The following is a 16,820-nucleotide window of genomic DNA, read 5'->3' on the forward strand; positions in this document are numbered from 1 at the left end:
AACATATGTTATTGATTCCCTAAAATAACGGCAGCGAAATAAGCATAATAGTGTCTTCAGTCAGAAAATGACATGATTAAAATAATCCCATAGGAGCATTATTCCATTAGCTGTGTTTAACAATGAATAAAAGTAATTGAAAGAATGGAAACAGGAACCCTCATACACAGTTAGTGAGAGTATAAATAGGTACTACTTAAAAATACAAGTTTTAAAAACACATTCTTTTTGATTCAGTAATTCTACTTTATCCTATTAGTTAGAGAAGTGCACAAAGACTTTTGCATTACAATGTTCTCTGAAGCATTATTTGTAATCATAAAATACAAACAACATGCCCTGGCCAGTGTTTTCAGTGGTTATTAGAGCATCAGCCCATGCACTGAAGAGTCTTGGGCTGGATTCCCTGTCATGGGCATGTACCTGGGTTGCAAGTTCGATCCCTGGGCTGACTGGGGTGCATGTGGGAGGCAAACAATCAATGTGTCTCTCTCACATCAATGTTTCTCCCCACTCCCATCCTTCCCTCCTGTCCACTCTCTCTTAAAAAAAAGAAATCAATGAAAAAAATATACTCAGTGAAGATTAACAAAAAAGTATATCCATTTGGAGCAAATACAACTCTAAGATGATCAGTCAGTTGCAATCATCAGTGACTGTTATGACGGGAACATTACTAAACTATCTAAATGAGTTCAATTTTCCAAAATTATTAATTACTTTTTCGTAGCATAGAATATATTTATGAAATGTTAATTAACATTGTATTTTAAATTACTTCATGTCATAGTAATTAAATATTATCAGGAATGGGCAACCAAAATTAACACGGACAACATGAAACTTTTGCCAATATAGGAAATGTTGAATGAGTATACATTATTTGGTGGCAAGCACCATGCCCTATATATCTACTCCAAGGATTCTATACTTTCAATTATCTAAAACAACAATTACTGATGGTTAATGAGATACATAGGAAGAAATAACTTCCTTATGTCTTAAGTGGCCTCACAACCTCTAGGGCCCAGGTACTGACAGTTCCCTAAAGTGCTCTGGAAGAGTTAAGATGTCCCTTAAGAACCTCAGTACCTAGAAATGAAGGCACAAGAGAATATCCAGCTCCCCCAGGAATCCTCTTCATGAGGCCTACAAAAGGATCACTAAAGCAATTATTCTCCTCTTTCTAGAAAAGAAAAATGAACTCATTGCGTCCTATAAGAATCTAGAGGCTTGCTAGAACTGTTACACACAATTTTTAGAATCTAAAGGTATTATATCAACTTTTCTGATGCACTGTTGCTCTTAGTACATTTAAGCTTGTGAAACCATTATGTCTCAACATTTTATTTGGAAAACATGGTCAAGGAATACAAGGGACCAAGTAAGAGAAGGCAAAGGAAAGCCAAATAACTGCAACATGTTACATCCTGACTTTTGCTATAACCTAGATTTGGAAAGTTGGAGTAAACAATTTTTAATTCAATTTTTTTGTTCATGCATCCTTAATAATAATAATTATATATATATATATTATATATATATATATGTATGTATGTATGTATATGTATGTATGTATGTATTATTGATAATCCTCACCTGAGGATATTTTCCCATTGATTTTTAGAGAGAGTGAAGGGAGGAAGAGAGAGAAACATTGACGTAAGAGAGACACATAGTCTGGCTGCCTCCCACATGGGCCCTGATCAGGGCCGGGGATCGAGCCTGCAACTGAGGTATGTGCCCTTAACCGGAATCAAACCTGAGACCCTTCCGTCTGAGGGCTGATGCTCTATCCACTTAGCCAAACCAGCTAGGGCTAAAATATTATTAAGTTCACATCCTCAAATATAGCATTTACCTACAGATATATGTCTGCACTAATATATTACATATTTTATAAAGTATACACAAAACTTTTACCTTAAGAATATGAGATAAAATTATTTTTTTAACATTAAATTTTTATTTATTGATACAAAACCCTTTTTGTTGTTATTAAAACTTATTTTAACAATGTATTTTTAGGAAAAGCAATGTTAACTGAATTTTTAGAAAGAATATTGGTTTAGCACTTTTGTCATATACCAAGAAGTATGTAATGCTTTAGAGATGATAAAACTGAACTTTGAAAGATTATATAATCTCTCATATAATGAGGCATACATCTGTTAAGCAGAGAAACCAGACCTTTGCTGATCTCCACATTAGGCAGGTTGAAGATCTCAAGGTCCATCATCCCTCCTTTAGTCCCTTCTGACAGGTCTAAGAGGACAAGTCTGTCTGCAATGCCCTGTATAGTACAATAACAAAGAACAGCATTACATGGGGCATGTCTGGGTACTCAATTTAAATTCATTCAGAAGTGAGGACTAAGAGAGAATACAGAGGTGTCATATGCTGTCTTAGGAAGCAAAAGTAACATAATAATAATAATAATAATAATAATAATAATAATAATAATAAAAAGGGACATGCAAGCAAGAAATTATTATGAATACTGTGATCCTTTAGGCTTGACTGGAAACTGGGATCTCACTGTAAATTACAACATGGAACATCCTAAAAAATCTGGTTACTTTTGTGGAAGGTCTTTTTCCAAAATAGTCAGAGATTTAAGGCTCTCTCCTATCTTAGAGTGCAGGGGCAGGAGTCCCCAGGGATCTATCTGCCTACTGGGAAGGAAGTGTGGAAGTTAAGAAAACAACCCAGTTGTACAACCTATTCACTCTGCAATGCTGGGAAAGTCACTGAACTGGGCCTTACGTCATGCAGTGTGAGGAATAATTGTTACACAGGGCTGGCATAGAGCAGTCCCCTCTAAATTGTACCAGTTAATTTTATTATTGGTAACCACTTGTAAGAGAAATGCAAAGAAAGCTGAGTTACCATTTTTAATTTAACACACATGCTAAAATCCAAAAGTTTAATAACTGTAAAACAGGTATTTTCATACAAAATGGGTATGAGAATAAACTGGTATAGTTGACATGGGGGATAATTTGACAATTTCTATCAAAATTGAAAAACACAATAACTCCTTTAATCCATCAATCTCATTTATATAAATAACCCTATAAATTTATTAGTACATGTAGGATAATGATATAAATATGTAAAAATATAAGGATATTCAAAAGACTAGAGAGATCATTTGAGATCTTGTTTCCAGCATATGTCATCCACCTTGGCTCAAATAAACTTATTTAAAAAAAAACCCAAAAAACTAGAAACAAGTTAAGTGTCCTTCAATAACAGCAACAATAATAACAAAGCAGTTTAACATAGTGGTTGGAGCAGAGCTTCTCAAGCTTTAAGAGATCACATTAAATAGCTCAGTGAAGCACATGGGTCACTAGGGATTTTGTTAAAATGCAGATTTCTAATGTAGGTCTGGAGTGGGGCCTGAGATTATGCATTCCTTATAGGATCTAGGTGACGTCAATGCTGCTGATCTAAAAGCCACATCTGAGTAGTAAGGTTTTAGAATAAAGGTTCTATAAATAGACTGCCTGGCTTCAAATCCACCCTCCATTTACTAACACTGTGACTTTAGCAAGTTGGTCACCTTCCTATGCCCTGGTTTCTTCATTTGTAAAAATGGCATAATGATGGTATCTAAGCCACAGAGTTGCTATAAAAATGAGTCAAGTGTTTAAAATGAGTCAAGTGCTGGCACCTTCTTAAACATTCAGTAAAGATTAGTTACTGCTGCTACCATCACTATTATGGCTACTATTGTACTACTTGAATATTGGTATCTTGTATCACAATATAATGTTCAAAAAGAAAGATGGAAAAAAATTTCCATCTAGACAGCTCACAAAGAAATACTGACAGTGAGACTCTGCTAACAACTAAAGAAACATGACTTTAAGAGGCCTTCCTGTACTTAACAAAAACAAAGAAAACTGATAAAACTCAGTACTATTAGGAAGGGCAAAAATCTGGTTGATATGCACATTTTTATTAGCAGCATAAATTTGTTCTGCCTTTCAGAAGAATAATCCTGCAATATGTAATAAGTGTCATAAAAACCATCCATGTTCTCTGACTCACTAGTATGATTTTATACACACCTAAAAAAATTCAGATGAGAAAATAAGCAACTTGTAAAGCCATGTTTACAGAAGCATTCTATTCAGTAACAGAAGAACTGAAAACAATTCCAAATCCAATTAAGAGGGAACCATATATTCTGGTGGAGGATGGAGGAAATGAAAATACAATATGTCAAAAGTTAGCATATACTGTTCTGAGCAGTCAGCTTTCAAATTTAAAAAAAAAAAAAAAGCCGAAACCGGTTTGGCTCAGCGTCAGCTTGGGGACTGAAGGGTCCCGGGTTCGATTCCGGTCAAGGGCATGTACCTTGGTTGCGGGCATATCCCCAGTAGGGGGTGTGCAGGAGGCAGCTGATCGATGACTCTCTCTCGTCGATGTTTCTAACTCGCTATCTCTCTCTCCCTTCCTCTCTGTACAAAATCAATAAAATATATTTAAAAAAAAATAAAATAAAATAAAATAAAATTTTCTAGCTCGATAGATACAACTTAATCATTTGCTGAAGTAGACCCAACCTCCAAGACATATGTGATTCTTAAATGGAAGAAATTAGATGACAAATAATCAAATTTTAATAGAGTAGAAAACCAAATGTCAATTACCAAATAAATATATAAAGGGACAGCTATTCTATCCTGGGCTATATCCCTCAAACATGCTGTTACCATGATTCTGGGTCCTGGAGGGTCTTTTGAACCACTTTGGAAGAGGATTTAAATGCCTCTCTGAAAATAATTTATATGGAAAAGTTCTATCAATAATAAAAAGGACTGATAAAAATAAATCTCAAACTATCAACTCAGGAAATACAACCACAAAAGAGAGTAATTACACAAAAAAGGCAACCGTAAAAAAAAAAAATTATAATTTATAAAAAGCTAAAATTAATTTATTAAATAAAAATTTATTTAAAACAAAAGAATTTGTGAAGTCAAATGAATGCCAAGTTGATGTTTCCCTTGAATTAGGTTGATGACCCTATTATCCAAACCATTTTTTCAAAGCCTATTCCATGTCTAACTGCTCATTAAGAGGCAACATCCCTAATGAGCTTTTAGCCACTTTTTTGGTCAACTAAATATATTTTAACACAAAATGAGTTTATTCCACATGAAAAAATCAAACATAAACTACCTAAAAGCATATCAATCTGATATGTGTATTTATAACGACTATGCTAACATACCTTTGCTGAAATTGCTAATGTGCAGGCAACTCCCAGTTCTCCACCTCCAACCACAGTAATTTTCTTTACTGTTTTATTCTCATTATTTGCCCAGTTCTTCGAATTTATGTCTGAGACACCTAGAAAGAAAAGTGAACGATAACGACAACTTAAAAATAATATCAAAAACCTTTTTAGCATCTTTCAAAAAAAATACACCAACTTTCAATAACTTAGGAAAGAAAGCATGGTGCTAGCCCATAATAGGCACTCAAAAATACCTGCCACACAAATCGTATACTAGAAAGCTAGGAATCTCTGATTAAATATTTCACTAAATAGAGACAACCCTTTTAAAAAGAAATATCTTTCTAAACATTTAAAAAATATTAAATAAGACAAAAAAACAGGATTTCATAATTATGAAAAATGCTCTGGTTTAAAATGCAAAAAATATTTAACACCTTACAAAATTTTGCAAGCATGGTTATTTTACGTTATACTTAGTGAGAATCACAGATTTTTTTTTAAAATATATTTTATTGATTTTTTACAGAGAGGAAGGGAGAGGGATAGAAAGCTAGAAACGTCGATGAGAGAGAAACGTCGATCAGCTGCCTCTTGCACACCCCCCACCTGGGATGTGCCCGCAACCAATGTGCATGCCCTTGACCGGAATCGAACCTGGGACCTTTCAGTCCGCAGACCGACGCTCTACCACTGAGCCAAACTGGCTTCGGCAGAATCACAGATTTTTTTGTCCAATATATTCAAACTAGAGGTCTGATGCATAAAGATTCATGCAAGAATGCCCCTTTCTCCCCCTGCCTGCTAGCACCACCTTCGCTCTGGCCAGAATCACCTTTCCATCTTTGCTCCGACTTGGAGCCACCTTTCTGCCTTCCCACATGGTACAGAGGCCCAGAGTGGCTGTGGTAGTGTGGAATGCCTCTGTCCTGCCCCCGGCCATTCGGCGCCTGTGTATGCAAATTAACCCACCATCTTTTGGCTGGCAGGTGTTGTGAAGGTATGGTCAATTTGCATCTTTCTCTTTTATTAGTGTAGATGAGGCAAAAAGATACATAAAAATATAATGGAAAAGTTTTGGGATCATTAATACAGGGGTCAGCAAAGATAGGTTTATAGTTTTGAGTACGTGAAACACAGTTTTCCCTGTAATATTTATTTATATTCTTTTTATTGTTGTTATTATTACTACTTTGTATCCATACTTATGATGTATCTTTTAGGTAATAATGGCTGGTAATTTAGCCTGTATATTCAAGTGGTTTTATACAAAATAAAAAATATTTTATTTGTCAGTATAAGGACAATCTTTTATATAATTTTTAACACTTCTCATCCAAAGATATGTTTTTATTGATTTTGAGAGAGAGAGAGGGATAGAGAGAGAGAAAGAGAGAAAGATAATAAAAATCATGACCATTTAGTTTACACGATGACATGCCAACCAACTGATCCACACTGGCCAGGGCTAATCTTTTACATTTTAAGAAAGCATATTCATTAAAACTGTATAGTTAGGTAATTGGAACTCTAGTAGGTAATACCCTATGATAGATGTGCAGGAAATTTTTATTCAACACAGATGTGTGTGTATATATGCAGGCGTGTATATATGCATGTACTTATTTATAAAAATAAAGTAGCAGAGAGTAAAGGCTATCATTGAGAAATTACAAACTTATAATTCTCTGAATAATAAAAATACAAACCTTCAGTGATTTTTGCAATATAGGCTAGCAAGTCCACCTGCCGTGCCTCATCAGATGATGATAGAGAATAGAGGGGAAGTTCCTCTTGAAACTTGGCAATCATTTCTTTAATTAATCCTACAATGACAGATTTAGGCTGCAGAATATACACAAAGGGAAGAGTTATGCAAACATTTTGCTAACAAGTACTACCTTATTGATCTATACATTGTTATAGTTAGCCAAAACAAAGTATTATATTATGCTCTCATTTTTTAATACTACCATAGAAATTATACCTTCAACTGTTTCATTACTTTTCACTGAAAAAGTACTTAATTCTTTTGACTAAAAAATGAAGGGAAAAATGCTAAATCCATATTTCCAAAATATAGGGTATAACATAAATGTACTTATGAGCAGAGTATGTTTGGGAACAGTCTGTCTTTTTTTAACTTTTTACTTTGAAACAATTGCAAACAAAGAAAAATTGCAAAAATAGTAAAAGAATTTCCATGTACTCTTCACCCAGATCACTAAAATTGCATCACATTTGCTTTCTTAGACTCTTTCTCTCTCTGTATTTTTCTGAACCAACTGAGAGTAAACTGCAGATATGATACCTCTTCATCCCTAAATATTGAGGAACAGAATAAAGAAATAAAATGGAGTCAGTGTAAGTCAAACTGCTAAATCACTAAAATCAAGCAAGTTGAAGCATGAGGAAATGATTCTATTCTTGTTTTAATGAGCCTGGAAACCTAAACTTTTGAACTTTCCAGTCCTGTGTCAAAGCCTGGATATACATCAAAGTTCCCTCTAAAAGACTAAGGAAAGAATGGTCATGTATCCAGATAAAATTTTAAATGCTCAGTTAAAGCAGATAACAGAGTATCTGTTTTAATATACTAAAAGTCAAAAACAGGCAAAACTACAAATAAATACGTGTATCACATAAGACTCTTTAATAGAGATGGACTAGGAAATAATGCCCAATACTTGCTAGTAACTTTACATGTGCTTTATCAATAAACAACTATAAAAAGACTAGAGGCCCAGTGGATAAAATTCATGCACTCGGGGGGTAGAAGGGTTCCCTCAGCCCGGCCTGTGCCCTCTCGCAGTCCAGGAGACCTGGGGAGATGTCTGACAGCTTAGGCCCGCTCTCCATGGGGATTGGGCCTAAGCTGGCAGTTGGGCATCCTTAGCGCCTCTCGGAGGCGGGAGAGGCTCCCACCACCGCTGCTGCGCTCACCAGCCGTGGGCACGGCTCAGGTTTCTCGCTGAGCCGTGCTCCCCATGTTGGAGTGCACTGACTACCAGGGAGCAGATCCTGCGTTTAGTGTCTGCTCCTTGGCGGTCAGTGTGAGTCATAGCAACCGGTCATTCTACTGTTCGGTTGATTTGCGTGTTGGCCTTTTATTATATAGGAGGATAGGGAGCAAATAACAGCTGGCTCTTAGACTCAAAGAGAGCAGCTTCAGGCAGGCTGCTGTCATCAGGTCGGGCTGTAATCAGGGTTCTGGGACTCGGGTGTCCTCGGGAGTTCAATTTCAAATTACCTTTAATGACCATATGAAGGACATCATTGAACAAAAATTCAGTAACTTATTTGATACTTTTATTCACTAAAATCAAAGATAAATAATTCAGAAAAATAAGAACTTTTCAAAGAAAATCTAAACTGATCTTACATGGCTCCAGTTTTGGAGGTAGGGCAAGTATATTCTGCCTTGAGCATCCACATGTTTTCCAACTGAGATTCCCATATTTGCAGTTGGCTTTAAGAAGCAAATGGGGGGAGCAAAAGGGTGAGAATCCAAAATCCACAAACGAATTGGTATGTTATATGTATTACCTATTTGAGACAAAATAAACATACTTCAAACAATAAGGCATGCATACTATGTATGGTATAGCTAGGTGGCATTTTAAGTTGTGTAGTCAAGTTCACTTATAAAGGACTCATGTAAATTGAGGCCCAATTTTCCCATTTCATCTACATTAACAATGGAAATATATTCCCATTAAATCACCAGCATAATATTTGAGAAAATTCAATTAAGACATCCAACTCAATTCAATAAATATACAAAGGATCTACTGTGTCAGGAGTTGGAGATACACAATCATCTCTATGTAACCTTCTTCACTCTACCCGAGCAGAGCTATAGTACCTATCTTGACTGGTAATGGACACTTATATTTTTATACTTCTGCACTGAAGTTATTTGCTTACAGTTGTTTCTCATTTTACTCTATAAACTTCTTCCTAAGAGAGGATTATGCATTATTTATTTCTATAACCCCTGCACTAATGATAGTGCCTAACCTACTGGCTGTTCAATGCAAGTTTCTTTTGTAATTAAGAATGACTGAAGAGAGATGCAAATCAAAACAACAATGCGATACCATCTCACACCTGTCAGAATAGCCAACATCAACAAATCAACAAATGACAAGTGTTGGCGAGGTTGCGGAGAAAAAGGAACCTTTGTGCACTGCTGGTGGGAATGCAGACTGGTGCAACCACTGTGGAGATAGAACAGTGTGGAGTTTCCTCAAAAAACTGAAAATGGAACTCCCATTTGACCTAGTAATCCCACTCCTAGGAATATATCCCAAGAAACTAGAAACACCAATCAGAAAGGATATACACACCCCTATGTTCATAGCACAAGCTACAATAGCTAGAATTTGGAAACAGCCTAGGTGCCCATCAGCAGATGATTGGATCAAAAAACTATGGTACATCTACACAATGGAATACTATGCTGCCATAAAAAAGAAGGAATTCTCATCATCTGCAGCAACCTGCATAGAATTAGAGAACATCATGCTGAGTGAAATAAGCCAGTCAATGAAAGAGAAATACCACATGACCTCACTCATTTATGGACATTAAAGAACATTATAAACTGATGAACCAAAAGACAGATATAAAGACAGTAAAGCAACAAGCAGACTCAAATTACAGCCCAGGTGGGAGGGTAGGGAGATCTGGGGGAGATAAGATCAACCGAAGGACTTGTATACATGCATATAAGTACAACCAATAGACACAAAACTCTGGGGAGGGATGGTAGGTATGGGAGGGGGGCAATGTTAAAATATGTACACAGATAATAATTTAATTTAAAAAAAATTTTAAAAAAATAGAAAAATGTAAAAAAAAAAAAAAAGGAATGACTGAATTATCTGGGTCATATCAAAGAAAGCTTATGGGACTAAAACCAGGAGCTCTTAACGCTGTGACCTAAAATTGAATTTATCCATAGGATGTATTATAATAGACACTCTCAATAGTGTCTATTTTGTCCTGAAGAGATATATGATTTAGCTACTCATATCAGTGATTGGTGAGGTGGGAAAGTAAATAAATTTTCCAAGTTTAAAAAAAAAAAAAAGAATGACTGATTAATAAATAAATGAATGAGTAAAGATGAATTTGATACTGGCCCTCAAATTGCTCACTACTAGCTAGTTTTCATATATAGAACTTAGAACTGAAAATAACCTTAATAGTAACTTTATCCAGCGGTTCTTAAATTTTAGTGTTCTGAGAAAGGAAGTTGTATGTTCTTCCAATTGTAATCATGTATATCATGCCTACCAAGAGCCAAAATCTGACTGCCTTGGTTGTCAGGAAGCCCAAAGTGAAACCTAATGTAAATATAAAAATAAAACTTCAGCTAGAAATCTCATCAATTACCGTGGCTGTTTTATTATATCTCCTGATATTTATTCCTGCTTTTATAGCCTTATTGCCTATGTCTTTCCCGATACTTAAGAACATGGATGCTCAGAAGCAAGAATGCGTAAGTTTCATTCATTACTAGCTGCATGATTTTAGGCAACTTCTCTGTGTCTCAATTCCTTCTTCTATAAAATGTGACTAATAGCTCCTACATCATAGGGTTATTGTGAGGATAAAATTAGTTAATGTATGTGAAATGCTTAGGACAGTATATTATATGGTAAGTACCATAACGGGTTGGCAGGGTTTGCATTTTGAAAATAGGCCCATTATAAGTAAAAATATTTTCTTCTCCACTGCAACCTTTTCTTACTAAGGAAATCCTCTTTCCACTGAAAGTTATTTTTTTCATCTTGCTTACTCCTATCCTAAGCATAATGATACCCAGGAGTGTCTGCAAATTAGAAACACTTAAGGAACTTCAAAACATACCAATATCCAGGCCATCTCCTAAAGTTTCTGACTCAATGGAATGGGGACTGGATGTCATTTTTCAAAAGATTCCCATGTAATTCTCATGTTCAGCAAGGACTGAAAATTAGTATATTATAGAAATGTCCTAATACCTGGTCTACTATTTCACATTAGCAGTTCTCAAAACCATACTCCTCTTCTGCTTTTGTCTAATTATTAAAAAATTATTTTATTGAGGTATGTAACCACAATAAGTCTAGTTAAGATCTGTCACCATATATAATATATAGTGCCTAAGTATTTACAATGCAGGTATAGAGAGAAGTAGCTATTGGTCTGTAGATAACTCTGTGATGATTATAAAATCATGTGATCATAGCACCACAAAGTAACCATTTATATTGGCCCATTTGATAATGAGAAAGATAATACATTCTGACCTTCTGATCCGCAAGAAATAATTAGTGTGCATTACAGTGAGTTAATAAAATTCTAGTCAAAAGAAAAGGGGGAAAAAAGGTACTTCCAATGAAAAGGTATTGCAGATACCATTAACACTTTGAAAGACCCAGCCAGCATATGAATCAATGACACAACTCCATGGCACTAGGAGAGTCAGAATGCCATGAGGGACATCTTACCAATGGCAGTAAGGTAACTTTTATGCCCTCCTGTTACCTCCCACATTGTCCTAGAAACTGAAATTCTACTTGTTTAAATTCACAAGCTCCTCCATTAATATGCAAATACCTTGAAATTATTGGGATGGGTAAGAATTGTGAACTCAATCAATCAACCAGTCGTTGGGGTGGATAGGAATTCTTTATCTCTCTTTCTAACATCTAACCATAAGAAATGCACAACAGGTCTGAATATTATGGCACTAAACAAATTTCAGTTCTTACTGAACTGCTCATTTAGAAATTCCCACAATTTCTCAACATCCACACTTACCATGATACATCACAGGAATAGTACCAGTGAAATTCAGCAAGTCTTTCTGTGAACTATCTTTGAAAACTGAAAGGGGAAAAAAAAAAAAAAAAGCCTCAAAATGTGCAATCAGAAGTAGAAAGAGGAATCAAAGTCGACCCAGATAACGCACATACACATGTACGGAAACACATAATTTCTAACTACCATTATCCCATTATTTAGGAATGAGTAAAAATGTTGATAAATGAAAATTACTACATTTTTTTTTTTCTTCTTAGAAATCAGAGCAGATAGGTGAGTAAACACAGGAATTTGATACTGAAATCTCAAGTTCTAGGCCCACCTTCCCCACTTAGAAGCATGTGACTTTTGGTTACTTTAATCTCTTTGACCTTCAGTTTGATCATCCATAAAATAAAGATAATAAGACTGCATCATAAAGTTGTTAGAAGGGTCTAATGATATAATGTCAAAAGAAGTAAAGGATTATAAAATGTGAGGACATCTAAAAAAAACAAAAACTTGAGGACATCTATACTAATAAAAGGGTAATATACTAATTAGACAGAACATCTTCCAGATGTCCTTTCGGACAAAGCCACGGTGGCAGGGGCTGAGGCAGAGGTGGTTATGGGTGATCAGGCTGGCAGGGGGGAGCAGTTAAGGGATGAACAGGCTGGCAGGGAAGCAGTTAAGGGGCGATGGGCCAGCAGGCAGAGGCGGTTAGGGGCAATCAGGCAAGTGAGCAGTTAGGAGCCAGTGGTCCTGAATTGTGAGAGGGATGTCCTACGAGATCTGGCCTAAACTGGCAGTCAGACTGGACCCGAGGGGTCCAGGATTGGAGAGGGTGTAGGCTGGGCTGAGGGACCTCCCCGCTTCGTGCACAAATTTCATGCACTGGGCATCTAGTTATTAACTAATTGTCACATATAACAAAGCAGTCACAATCACTTTCAGAAATCAGGTTATAAGTTTTAGAATAAGAAAAAAAAGGTGTTAGCTTTATTTTTGAAAGTGACCTTTTAGAAAGATCAATAATTATTCTATTTTGTTTCTCTAATTACATTATTCTCAATCTTTATTCAATCTTCACATCCCTGAAATTTAATCAATAACTAGGACACAATGATGGAGAATGAATGTCCTTATCTCTGAACTGAATACAGAAAAGACTACCTTTGGCTTCAAACTATCATACTGCCTTGGAATGTAGTCTTTTTAGTGCCTCAGTAACTATACTATTTAGGCACTGGAAGAAAAAAATCCAAGTAGATTTGATGATCAACTAGAAAGGGAAAAGAGGAAACCAAGCTGACAAAAACTCAAGGCCAAAAGTGTACTAGGTACAAATGTTTACCTTGAACTATATAAATGAAAGGTAACAATGGGTGAAGAGAACATTCTATAGCAAAAATTAAATTGGAAAGAGGTGTGGAAAAGGAACTGTTACTCGGGAATACAGGATAACCTAGAAATGTGGTAGAGAAACTATTGGTGTAAATATTTATTGTTTGATCAAATTATTCAAAAAGCCAAAATAAAAGTGTATAGGATGCTTGACTATCGTTGTCTTCAACAATAAAATATACACTGATAACTTAACACCTATAGCTTCAGAGTCTAATGGCACCATAGCTCACTTTCTCTAGACAGAAGACAGGAAAATAAGAAATAACTGGCATAGTAATTCTATATAATAAAGAAACATATTATAAAAGGACAATAAGTATTCAAGCAGAGGGCAAGACAAATATGGGTACAAACTCAACTCCATCTCTAACTAGCTATAATTTAAACTAGCAATTATTTAAACTCTCTGAGCCTTGGTTTCTTTACTGAAAAATGAAAAAGATAATGCTTACCTCATAGCTTTAGTTCTAAAAAAGAGATAGGTCAGAAAACATAGATAAAACATTTGGAAGCACATCTGGCATTTAATAAGTAGCAGGTGTTGCATCTCTTATCCCAGGCATGTATACAACACCAAATAACTAGGTGCCAATTAAAAGATGCCAGTCACAGATGGGCCTGAATCTAATAATGTTTTCCACATATAAAATTAGCTATTCCTAAGAAACACTTCAATAACTCCTCAAAGACTCTAATATATAAATCTGAATTAGATACATTTTCTTAACCCAAACTAATACAAATATAAAACATAGCAATATAGAATAAAGAAGTTTTTCAAAACTGTGTGTTTTGACTAATTTATGGATCCTGAAATTAATTTAGTGAGTCTCAATCAGTACTTTTTTTTAAATGGAATGGAATAAATAGAAGAAAAAATGGCAGAGAGTCCACAGTATTTTAGTTATGTGTATATGGGTTCCTGATACAAAATATATTTCCAAGTGCAGGCTGTGGTCAGAAATTTTTGAAAGATAGTAAATCAAAATGTTTCTTAGGTAGCCAGACTCTCTGTATTAAGTGAATAAGATCACTAAAACTTCAACCATGTATGTGGTAGGCAGAATAATGACCTCCAAAGATATTCAATACCCTAATCCTGGACCCTCTAAATATGCTAACCTTACTTGGAAAATAGATTTTTTTTTTTTTAGATATAATTAAGGACATGATGTGGGAAATTACCCCATACTATTGGAAGGGACCTAATGGAATCACACTGGTCCTTAAAAGTAGAGGCACTTTCCTAGTTGTGGGTAGAGGGTAATCAGAGGACAGAGGATGGTGAGAGAGATGCAACATTGCTAGGTTTGAAGATGGAAGAAGAAGACCTGGAGCCAAAGAATGAGGATGACTTTAAGAAACTGAAAAAGGCAAGGAAATGGATTCTCTCCCAGAGCCTCCAAAAGGAACTAAGAACTGCCAACATTTTTAGTCCACACTTCTCATCTATAGTGGCCTGTGCTGCACTTCTGGCCTACAGAATTGTAAGCTAGTAAATATATGTTGTTTTTTAAGTAATTATATTTGTGCTAATTTGTATGACAGCAATAGAAAGTTAATATTAATTTAAATTTCCTCAGAAATCACAGGTAACAAAGTGTAGTTCAAAATCAGGGGAAAAAAGAGAGAAATTATAATTTTGTAGCTCACTAGGAACAAATAACTAATAGTTTACATAATGTAGCAAAAACTAGAGAATACAATTCTTACCATAGGTGTCCATGGAATATCTGAAATGTGGGAAAAACATATTTACATTCTTTAGTTCTTCCACAGTTAGATCCCTGAACTTGTACTGAAAAGAGAAAAATGAGCATGGGATAAGAATAAATCTATAGACAACAGAATAATTACAATCAACATTTAACTGAATACTTACTGTGTATGAGGCTCTGAGTTTTACAAACATGAATAGTATTTGATTTATAAACATGCATAGTAATAACAACCCTATAAATATAAAAATGAAAGCTAGAGAATACAAATAACCTGCTGAGTTAGTAAATTAAGTAGGGAAGCCAGAGATGAAACCTAGGACCCGGGCCTTTAATCACTAATCAAACTGCCTCCAAATACCTGCTGAAGGCTTAAGAAGTAGAACAGATGTATCTATCACTCCTGTCACCACTATTCAAGATCCACTCTTATTCTTGAATACCTCATTCATTCACTTGACACACCTTGAATTTCCCTTCTAACCCTCCTGGCACTGCATCTTGGGTTTCAAAGGGAGAACAGAAAAAAAAAAGAAAAAAAAAAAAAAAAGCATGCATGGGTTTGCAGTCAGGCTGAGTGAACTGTCTCCTCATTCATCCAGATGCACTCCTAGAAACATGACATTGGTTGCCCTGTGGGCAAAATCATTTAATTTCTTTGAATATTTCTTATTTGCAAAGAGAAACAATACCTACCTTATAGACTTGTGTTTAAGGATTAAATAAAAGAAAAAGAAGTATGTTAAGAGTCTATTACCATTCCAAAAAATGATTTTGAGAAAACATTTACAATAATCCAAATGTCTATAAATTGATGGGTAAAATGTAATATGTCCATAACATGGACTATTCAGTCATAAAAAATAAAGAACTGCTACAGCCTGGCAGGTGTGGCTCAGTGGTGGAGCATTGACGTGGGGAACCAGGAGCTCACAGTTTGATTCTTGGCTAGAGCATATATATGCCAGGGGTTGTGGGCTCCATCGGGGGGGGGGGGGGGGGGGAGTGGGGGCGTTCAGGAGACAGGTGATCAATGATTCTCCCTCATCATTGATGTTTTTATCTCTCTCTCCCCGTCTCTTAAATTAATATATATATAAAATAATTACAACTAGAAAACTGAGAAGAGGGACTGCCTCAGACTATCCAATCATGGGGACTCAGAGAGCCTGAACCGGAAAGTGGCTCTGGTCCAGCCCCAGAAATGTAGGTCAGACTTGCGGGTCAGCCCTGCGGTCAACCTTTGAACGCTATGAGGATCTCTTCTGGGCCTTCAAGCCCCGTCTTTATTCCTAAATCTACTCGGGCCTCTCGTTCGCTGCAGTCACTGAGCACCTCCGATGCTGAGGCACAGCGCGAGGCGGCAGAGTTCAAAAGCAGGAGTAAGGGGTGTGTAAGTACACCATGACCCCACGATGGGATCATCGATATTTCTGGAAGCAAGCAGAGAGAAAGGACTGCTTCTATCTTCCAGACACTGGCATCTGAGGCCGAGCGAACATTACAAGTCAAGAAAAAAAGTGGAACAAGCCATTTCAGCAGAGAGAAAAGGGAGCGGCTCCAGGGACAGGCAGGTGCTAGAAGCTATTTGAGACCAAGAGGCGCAAGGAGGTCTCACACCGCAGGAGGTTGGGGGCCTCGGA

The 16,820-nt window shown here is 36.1% G+C and overlaps 1 protein-coding gene across 2 annotated transcripts in view; it reads right to left on the minus strand.

Annotated features, from left to right (window-relative positions):
* UEVLD (UEV and lactate/malate dehyrogenase domains) overlaps nucleotides 1-16,820 on the minus strand; it is a 32,177-nt gene that overhangs the window by 14,993 nt on the left and 364 nt on the right. For both annotated transcript variants that reach the window (XM_084895504.1, XM_084895503.1), the window contains exons 2-7: nucleotides 15,173-15,257; nucleotides 12,068-12,133; nucleotides 8,637-8,800; nucleotides 6,964-7,099; nucleotides 5,249-5,367; nucleotides 2,191-2,293 (exon numbers count right to left, since the gene is read on the minus strand). In XM_084895504.1, coding sequence (XP_084751630.1) covers nucleotides 2,191-2,293; nucleotides 5,249-5,367; nucleotides 6,964-7,099; nucleotides 8,637-8,800; nucleotides 12,068-12,133; nucleotides 15,173-15,257 — 673 coding nt within the window. The remainder of the gene's footprint in view (nucleotides 1-2,190; nucleotides 2,294-5,248; nucleotides 5,368-6,963; nucleotides 7,100-8,636; nucleotides 8,801-12,067; nucleotides 12,134-15,172; nucleotides 15,258-16,820) is intronic.

This window comes from Pipistrellus hanaki (genome assembly GCF_964339955.1).
Source record: "Pipistrellus hanaki genome assembly, chromosome: 9".
NCBI lineage: Eukaryota > Metazoa > Chordata > Mammalia > Chiroptera > Vespertilionidae > Pipistrellus > Pipistrellus hanaki.